At 41.5% G+C, this 10,133-nt stretch overlaps 1 protein-coding gene across 1 annotated transcript; it reads right to left on the bottom strand.

Annotated features, from left to right (window-relative positions):
• Positions 1 to 7,986: 7,986 nt before the first annotated feature.
• Positions 7,987 to 8,785, bottom strand: LOC103202582 (arpin-like). Its single transcript, XM_007947478.1, is given in 2 exon segments — positions 7,987 to 8,583; positions 8,690 to 8,785. Coding segments are annotated over 2 exon segments (693 nt in total).
• Positions 8,786 to 10,133: the final 1,348 nt, after the last annotated feature.

The following is a 10,133-nucleotide window of genomic DNA, read 5'->3' as shown; positions in this document are numbered from 1 at the left end:
TATACAGGATCTCTGGTAACATAGTGCTTAAAGCATTTGACTGCTAGCCAGAAGGCTGGTGGTTTAAACCCACCAGCCACTTCTCAGAAGGAAGAGTGGGCAATCTACTTCCATAGTGATACCACCTCAGAAATCCAAGGAAGGGTATCTATGAGTCAGATCCGACTCAACAATATAAATACGTATGTAGGAATATTGTCTGCCAAATCTTTATATATGGTCATGGATACATTCTTGTTTGCCTACCCATACCTAATATTCTTGCCTGTCTACCTATGTATCTAACTATAGATTAGTGTTTGTCATTACTGATAATGCAATATTTGTCCTTCTGTGATTTACTTATTTCACTCAGCATAATGTCCTCCAAGTTCATCTATGTTATAAGGTGATACACAGATTCTTCATTATTCTCTAATGTTGCACAATATTCCAATGTGTGTATATACCATAGTTTGGTTATCCATTCATCTTTTGATGAGCATTTAGCCTGTTTACATCTCTTTGCCACTGTGAATAGTGTTGCAATGAACATAGGTGTGCAGATATCTATTTGTGTCTCAGATTTCACCTCTTTAGGATATATTCCTAATAGTGTGATTTCTAATTCCATTTTTTTAAGGAAGTACTATGCCATTTTCCATAGTAGTTGCATCATTTTACAGTCCCACCAGCAGTGAAAGAATTGCAATCTCTCCACACCCTCACTAGCATTTGTTGTTTTCTGTCTTATTGAATTTTGCTATTATTGCTAGGGTGAGATATCTCATTGTTCTTTTGATTTGTATCTCTTTAATGGCTAATGATTATGAGCATTTCTTCATGTGTTTGTTGGCTGCCTGAATATCTTTGGTGAAGTGTCTGTTCATGTCCTTTGCCATTTTTTTAATTGGATTTTTTTGTCTTTTTGATGTTGAGGTGTAGAACCTTTCTATGCATTTTAAAGATAAGTCCCTTCTTGGATATGTTATTACCAAATTTTTTTTTTTTCCAATCTGTAGCTTCTCTTTTTACTCTTTTGGAGTTTTTTGATATGCATAAAAATTTAATTTTTAGAAGGTCTCAGTCATCTAGTTTATCTTCTGTTGTTTGTGCATTTTGGGTTATAATTGTCTATTTATGCCATAAATTAAGGCCCTTAAGTTTACCATATTTTTTAAACTTATTAAAGTTTTTGATAAACTTTATAGCTTTGAGTTTTACCTGTAGGGTTTTGATTCATCCTTAGTTCATTCCTGTGGATAGTGTAAGGTATGTATCTTATTTCATTTTCCTGCAAATGGATATCCAATTTTGCCACCAACAGTTGCTAATAGAGTATCACTACCCATTGAATGGGTTTTGGCCCTTGGTCAAAGATCAGCTGTCCATAAGTGGATGGATCTATTCCTGGATTCTCAACTTTATTCCAAAGTTATATGTGTCTGTTGTTGTACTAGTACCTGGCTGTTTTGATCACTGTAGCTGCATGGTAGCTTTTGAGGTTGAGATTGGGGCACTTGAGGCCCTCTACTTTGCTTTAGAAGCCAGGGGGATGACAGAGAAAAGTGGCAGCCAGGGATCAAAGTAAGGGAAATGACACAGGCCCCACCCCCACCAAGCAGGAAAGTGGGAGAAAGATAAACTAGAGGGCACAACAGAGCAGAGTAGCAGCCAGGGATCCAGGTAAGGAGAGGGATCCAGGCCCCAACCCCACCATCCAGGAAAGCAGAAGAAATAGAAGCCAGGGGGTGACAGAGCAGAGCAACAGCCAGGCTTGCAGGTAAAGAGAGGGACCTAGGCCCCATGCCCCACCAGCCAGAAAAGCAGGGGAAAGAGAAACCTGAGGGCACAACAAAGCAGAGCAGCAGCCAGGGATCCAGGTAAGGGGAGATACCCATGCCCAAGACCATGAGCCAGAAAAGTGGGGTAATGAGAAGCCAGGAGGATGACAGAGCAGAGCAGTGCCAAGGATCCAGGTAAGGGGAGGGCAGAGAGGTTTTGAACAGCTAAGCGAGACAAACTTGTCTGTCAGTTTGTTGTACTGTTGTGGCTTGTGTGTTACTTTGAGGTTTGAGGCTGTGTCACAGGTGTATGAAGTGCTCACAGGGTTGCACATGGTGCACAGGCTTCAATGCAGTTTACAGACTGAGACATACTAGGAAGAAGGAAGAGGCCATCCCCTTCTCAAAGAATTGTCCAGGGAAAACCTTATGAATAGCAGAGAAACACTGTCTGATACCTTACTGAACAACTTTGTAAATAGCCCAGAAACATTATCCGATACAGTGCAGGAAGATGAGGCCCTTAGGTCAGAAGTCTTTCAAAACACAACTGGGGAAGAGTTGCATCAACAGAGTAGGACCAACCTTACTGATACGAATAAAATAAAGCTTTCAAGATCTCCATTGGCTGATGTGGCATGACTCAAATTGAGGAGAAACAGCTGCAAACATCCATTAATAATAGGAACATGGAATGCACCAAGTATGAATCTAGGAAATTTGGAAGTTGTCAAAAATGAAATGGAATGCATAAAGATTGATATTCTAGGCATAAGTGGGCTGAAATGGACAAGTTTTGGCCATTTTGAATTAGATAACCATGTGATGCCAGGAATGACAATTTGAAAAGTAATGGTATGGCATTCATCATCACAAAGGATGTTTCAAGATCTGTCCTGAAGTACAATGCTGTCAGTGATAGGATAATATCCATATGGCTACAAGGAAGACCAGTTAATAAGACTATTATTCAAATTTATGCACCAACCACCAAAGATAAGATGAGGAAATTGAAGATTTTTATCAACTTCTGCAGTCTGAAATTGATCAAATGTGCAATCAAGATGTGCTAATTATCACTGGTGACTGGAATGCAAAAGTTGGAAACAAAGAAGAATCACCAGTAGTTGGAAAATTTGGTGTTGGTTTCAGAAATAATGCTGGAGATTACATGATAGAATTTTGCAAGACCAAAGACTTATTCATTGCAAATGCTTTTTTCAACAACACAAACAGCATCTATACATGTGGACTTCATCAGTTGGAGTACATAAGAATCAGACTGACTGCATCTGTGGAAAGAGGAGATGGAAAAGCTCAATATCTTCAGCCAAAACAAGGCCAGGAGCTGATTATGGAACAGACCATGAATTGCTTATATGCAAGTTCAACTTGAAATTGAACATAATTAAAAGAAGTCCATAAGAGCCAAAATATGACCTGGAATATATCCCTCCTGAATTTAGAGACCATATAAAGAACAGATCTGATGTACTGAATAACAATGACTGAAAACAAGAATTGTGGGATGACATCAAGAACATCATTCATAAAGAAAGCAAGAGGTCATTGAAAAGAAGAAAAGACAAAATTGTGACAGAAGAGACTCTGAGACTTTCTCTTGAATGGAGAGTAGCTAAAGCACATGCAAGAAATGACAAAATAAAAGAGATGAACAGAAGATTTCAAAGAGCAGTTCTAGAAGACAAACTCAATTACTATAATGAAATGTGCAAAGACCTGGAGTTAGAAAACCAAAAGGGAAGAACACACTTAGCATCTCTTAAGCTCAAAGAACTGAGGAAAAAATTTAAACCTTGAGTTGCAATATTGAAAGATTCTATGGGCAAAGTACTGAATGATGCTTGTTGTTGTTGTTATGTGCTGTGGAGTTGGACCCGACTCATAGCAACCACTCCTTGGGTTTCCTAGGCAGTATCACTACAGAAGTAGATTGCCCAACCTTCCTTCCGAGGAGTTGCTGGTGGGTTTGAACCTCCAGCTTTCTGGTTAGCTGTCAAATACCTTAGCCACTACACCACCAGAGCTCCTATTGAATGATGCAGGAAGCATCAAAAGAAGATGGAAGCAATACATGGAGTCACTGTACCAAAAAGAACTGGTCAATCTTCATCCATTTCAAGAAGTACCATATAATCAAGAACAAATGGTATTGAAGGAAGAAGTCAAAGCTGCACTGAAGGAATTGGCAAAGAACAAGGCTCCAGGAATTGATGGAATAACCATTGAGATGTTTCAACAAACAGATGCCCACCTGGAGGCATTCACTTGTTTATGCAAAGAAATTTGAAACATAGCTACCTGGCCAACTGACTGGAAGAACTATGTATTTGTGCCCATTCCAAAGAGAGGTGATCCCACAGAATGTGGAAATTATCAAACAATATCATTAATATTTCATGCAAGTAAAATCTTAAGTGAACATAATTCAAAAATGGTTGCAGCAGTATATTGACAGAGAACTTACAGAGGTGTTGGATTCAGAAGAGGAGATGGAACAAGGGATAGCATTGCTGATGTCAGATGGATCTTGCCTCAAAGCAAAGAGTACCGGAGAGATGTTTACTTGTGTTTTATTGACTATGCAAAAGCATTTGATTGTGTGGATCATAACAAATTGTGGATAACATTGAGAAGGGTGGGAATTCCAGAACCTTTAAATGTATTCATAAGGAAGTTGTACATAGACCAGGAGGCTGTCATTCAAACAGAAAAAGGGGACACTGTATGGTTTAAAATTAGGAAAGAAGTATGTCAGGGTTGTATTCTTTCACGGTACTGATTCAATCCGAATGCTGAGCAAATAATCTGAGAAGCTGGACTACATGGAGAACTTGGCATCAAGACTGGAGGAAGAATCATTAACAACCTGCGATACGCTGACGACACAACTTTGCTTGCTGTAAGTGAGGATGACTTGAGGTATTTAACTGGTGATGATTGAAGGCTAGAGTCTTCAGTATGGATTACATCTCAATATAGAGAAAACAAAAATTCTAACAACTGGATCTGTAAGCCGCATTATGATGAATGGAGAAAAGACTGAAGTTGTCAAAGACATTTCCAAGGAGCATATAGGCTGCAATTCTTCCAGGACAGATTTGTTTGTTCTTTTGGCAGTCCATGCTATTTTCATTATTCTTCGCCAACACCATAATTCAAAGGCATGAACTCTTCTTATAATGCTTATCATATGCCTATCAATCACACTCAAGGGAAACAAAAACTTTACATAAAAACTTGCACTGTACTGTTTAAAATGGTTTTATTCATAATTAACACAAAACTGGGAAAAAAAATCAAGGTCCTTTAACTGTTCTACTATTTCTCTATTGCAGCCATAAGAAGTAGCCACAGACACAGTGACATAATACAGCACTGATTTATAATCTTAGAGCTGTGGAGATCAGGAGTCTGGTAACAACCTCACTAAGTTAAGATCATAAGCAATTATGCTTTATCATAATTAAATTGATAGAGATTTTTTTAAAAAATGTAAAAAACCTTAATATATTCGATCTATGCTCTTTATCAGCTATCTAATGTAATATCCTTTTTAAAGTCAAAACTAGCCAGCAAACATACAAACAATCCTGGAAGACCAAATAGTTCCTTTTAAAACAAATAAGCAAGAAAAATAAAGGAACAAAAGCATATACTTTTTTTTTTTTTAGCCATTTTTGTTGTTGTTGTTATTTGCCATTGAGTCAGCCCCGACTCAGAGCGACCCCTCCTTGGGTTTCCGAGGCAGTATCAAAACAATAATGAGATACCATCTTGCCCCAGTGCTAGCAGCAAAGTTCAACAAGACAGAAAATAACAAATGCTGACAAGAATGCAGAGAGATTGGGACTCTCATATACTGCTGGTGGGACTGTAATATGCTACAACCACTGTGGAAAGCAGTATGGTGATTCCTTAAAAAGTTGGAAATAGAAATACCATTAGATCCAGGCATTCCATTACTAGGTATATATCCTAAAGAAGTGAGAGCCATGACAAGAACAGATAAATGCACACCCATGTTCATCACAGCACTATTTACAACAGCCAAAAGATGGAAACAACCTAGGTGTCCATAGCTGAGGAATGGATAACCAAACTATGGTACATATACACAATGAAATACAATGCAACACTAAAGAATAATGTATAATCTGCAAAACACTACATAACATGGATGAACTTGGATGACACTACGCTGAGTGAAATAAGTCAATCACAGAAGGACAAACATTGTATTAGTCCATTATTGTAAAAGTCAAGGAACGGTTTATATATGGAAGGAAATTTTCTTTCTTGGTTACCAGGGGTGGGAGGGTAGGGAAGGGAACACTGCTAGATAGGTAGAGATAAGTATTGATTTGGGTGAAGAGAAAGGCAATGTACCAAACGTGAGTGATCAACGTGGTGGCACTGAGAAAGAGGAAGACATAGAGACAACAAGATGAATCCTTTTGCACATACAGTACTGTGTTGTCAGTGAAGGCAAATGCGGGTATATGAGTGGATAGATTGGTGGACAGGCTGAACTATTAGGTATGTCTATGCAGCAGGTAGTGTGCCCAAGACCATCTATAGGGTTGGCAGACAATGGTTCTACATGTGTATCTGTATGTTCTGTAAGAATTCCCAGGGGTATAGTAGAACTGACAAGGAACAAGGTTGTAGTCACTTCTTGGTCACAGCCAGCTACCCAGAGGGAGTGAGTAGCTGAATCTGTGGACACAGGTGCAGGGGACATCAAGCTGAAGTGGCATAACATACTATACAAACACTGTTCCACCTCCTACCCTGGTGAGCAGCGACCGGGATCCCAAAAGCTTGCAAGCAGCCATCTAGATGCAATGATGGGTCTCTCCTCATCCAGAGCAAAGAAGAAGGAAGAAAACCAAAGATTCATGGAAACAATTAGTCCTCGCGACTGGTACACCATGCAATCCTCAGCCTATAGGATTATGAGACCAGAAGAAATAAATGGTGCCCGGCTACCACTGTCAACCACTCAGAGGGGGATCTATGTAGGATATCCTGGATACAGAGGGAGAACAATGTGGAACAAAACTCAAAATCATTTGGGGAAAAAAAAGGGGGAGGGGACTAGGTTTGCTGGTCCGACAGAGCCTGGTGGAACCACTGAGACCACAGTCCCTAGCTGTCCTTCTGGTCTGGAACCGAACCCACACCTGTGGCCTCCAGCCAAACAAAAGACAGGCATATGAGTTGAACATGTACCTGAGTAGATACACTCCTTGGAGAGAACAATCATGGGAGAAAGAGGGGCCGCCTAAGCACAGGGAGACAGCTCAGGGGGCAGGAGTGCATGGAGGGATGGACACAGGGAAGAGGTAACCATAGGGAGGAGGTGGGAGGGGAGCCGCTGCATTGGGGTAAATTGTAGTCAATGTCATGAGACAAAGCGTACGCGAACCGCTGCATAGAAAGCGAACCCACTCAGTGAACTTTCACCCAAATCACAATTAAAAAAAAAAAAGGCAGCCTGGCAGAAAGAGCCTGAGAGATGAGGACCAGGCAACCACACCAGAGAACACTGGTGGCCTTTTTGAGAACAGCACCAGGAACGAGCCAGGGAAGACAGAAGGCAGGAAAGTCTATGGCAGCATGGAATCAATGCACGAATAAACTGGCAACTCCAGGGGGTAGGAAAAGGTATAAGGGACAAGGAGGCTAGAAGCAGGAGAGCAGACGTATGGGGGTTAAGAGAGAGTGGGAGTGTGGAATGAAAGCAAGGAGTATAATACACACAGAGGAATGTGCCCCTGGGACCTTCTCCCCCAGCTACTCTGCATCCAGATGAGGGATATACTTCAACTCTGCACCATGACCAAGCCAGTTTATCTCAGGCTGCTCTGGGGGTCTCATTTACCACCTGTCTCTAAAAACAAGGCTTCTACCCAGGGAAAGGGTCATTGTGAAAAGTCTAGAAAGGCTCAATTCACATCTAAAGGAGACTCCTCCATGGGCCACACCATGGGGCCCCACCACCAATGTCTTGGTCTTGGTCTTGATTCTAGCAGAGCTTGTCCAAAGAGTGTTCCAAGATGGCAGCAGGAAGAGTCAGGTAAGACTTGGTGTACTACTCTCTGTCTTGAGATCCAGAGTGGAAGTTGATGGAAGAAATGCTCAACAATGCCATAGATAGTGCTGGTGGGCCCTGGAGATGCTTCACTTCTGGGTATCCTCAGTCATCCCACTCCTCATCTTCTACCCCATCTCCCTGCTCTCGGATCTCTGCCACATCCCCTTCTGAAGACTTCTGGGCTATGATGTTGTCTGTCCAGGATGCGCCTGTCTTTCCATCACCAGCAAAATTACACTTGGTCACTGTTCCAGCCTCAAGTTTGGCTAATGAATCCAGGAAGGGGCCGTCACCCCGAGGTTTCAGCCGTATCCCTGCCCCCAGCTCAAGCTCCATCACCTCCATTTCTGTCTCAAGTATCCAGAATGCCATGGTCTGGTCTGGAGTCAGGCTCTCTGTCAGTGCAAGCAGCTCTGGCTTATTGACCAGCCCCTTAAGTGCTTCAAGAGTGAGCCTGTCGGTGTCCCCCTTGGCTTCCACCTTGTAGGATGACATCAGGAAGCCTGTATTCACCTTCCTAGTAGCACTGAAGTTGGGCTCAATTTCATTTCCCTTGGGGTCAAATTTGCGGCGATGGATGCAACTGGGCTGGACATACAACACATAGTAGTGCTCCTTCCTGCCATGGACATCCAAGATGCTATGCCGAGATACATCTACCAGTTCTCCCTCCAGCAGGATGCCATTTCCCCCTTCAATCTAGGAGCCCAGGCTCAAAGCTGAGGTGGGAGAGGGCGGCGGAGGCTAGGTCTGGCAGGCCTGGGCAGAGATGGATGTCCCAGCCCGCGGGGGGGCGCGGCAGAGCCTAATCCTGGTAGGCGGCGGGGTCCCAAGCCCCGGGAAACCGCACGTTCTGCACCGCCTTGTTCCGGAGGGCGCTGTCATGGTAGATACGGCTCATTATCTGGACCGCCGATGAGCCCGGGGGTCCAGAGAACCGAGCTGGCACGACCGGTGAAGAGTCACAGAGGAAGGAAACCTCTGGAGTAGATGCCGAGACCTGCGATTCCCAGGCTGCAGATCCAGGAATCCAAAAACATATATTGAGCATAGTATTGATAGCCATGGCAGAAGCTGAGGACATAAGTTTATGTGAGGTATAGATTATAACTAAATTAAGTCAGAGTCTTACCTTGTGTGGTTCTTGTTATTAGGTGTCATCAAGTCTGCTCCAACTCATAGCAACACTATGTACAACAGAACCAAACAGCGCAATCCTGCATCAGCCTCACAATATTTGCTATAGCTGTGCCCATTTTTTCAGCCACTGTGTCAATCCATCTATTTAAGAGTCTTCCCCTTTTTTGTTGACCATCTACTTTATCAAGCATGATATCCTTCTCCAGGAGGGATACTAAAAATAAATAGGTAAATTCAATGTGATAAGTGCTGAGACATGGGTAACTTCTAGCTCTTCTCTCAGCATAGAGATAATTCAGATCTAGTGAATATTTTAATATTCATGGTGCCAAGATAAGAGAATTGACATCTGTAATAAATTTTATAATATATGAGAAACTTATCTATGCATAAGCTTAGTGAAAATATAGATGACATGTGAATCTCTTTTACAGTTCCAAGAACTGTTCTGTGTACTGGAGATACAGTGAAAAAAAAGATCAATGAGCTTTCTGCCTTTTTGGGAAGGGAGAAAATCAACAACTAACAAATGAAGGGATTATATTAACGTACTGCAATAGGAACTGTTAATTTTACTACACTGAGTTTAAGATGGAGTCATTAATACTAAGCCCCATGTCAGCAAACTGAAATCTAACTTCGTCTATTTCCTATAAAAGCTGGGTATTTCTCCAGGGCCAAAACCTAAAGTATCCAGTTAGGATGTGCCTGCTAAACTTAATCTAATTCAAAATTTCCTCTTAATCTGAAATAAGGGGAGAAAATACCCACCAGCCAATCTGAAATTGCCCAGTATAGCATGGTTTTTCCTATGTGTCTGTGCATATAAAATCCATCCATGTAATACTGTTCTTTGAAGCTCTTGTCTGACTTCCAGACCAGATGCTTTCCAATTCATGAATTGCAAATGAAGCCTATGAGTTCATATACAAATTTAATCTTGTGAAAATTTTATTTTTAACAGGACTATGAAGAAAATAAGTATGGTGCTGTTACATTGATTAGTTGACATTAATGAATTTGACAAGCATTTATTGAATGCTTTTTGCTGTTATATGAACCATTTTAAGCTTTGTTAAGGAGCTCTGGTGGCATAGTGGGTAAGCCAT

The sequence above is a fragment of the Orycteropus afer genome, unplaced genomic scaffold (genome assembly GCF_000298275.1).
Source record: "Orycteropus afer afer isolate SDZICR_OR568_19922 unplaced genomic scaffold, OryAfe1.0 scaffold00187, whole genome shotgun sequence".
Taxonomy (NCBI): Eukaryota; Metazoa; Chordata; class Mammalia; order Tubulidentata; family Orycteropodidae; genus Orycteropus; species Orycteropus afer.
This window is presented reverse-complemented; position numbering and strand designations above follow the sequence as displayed.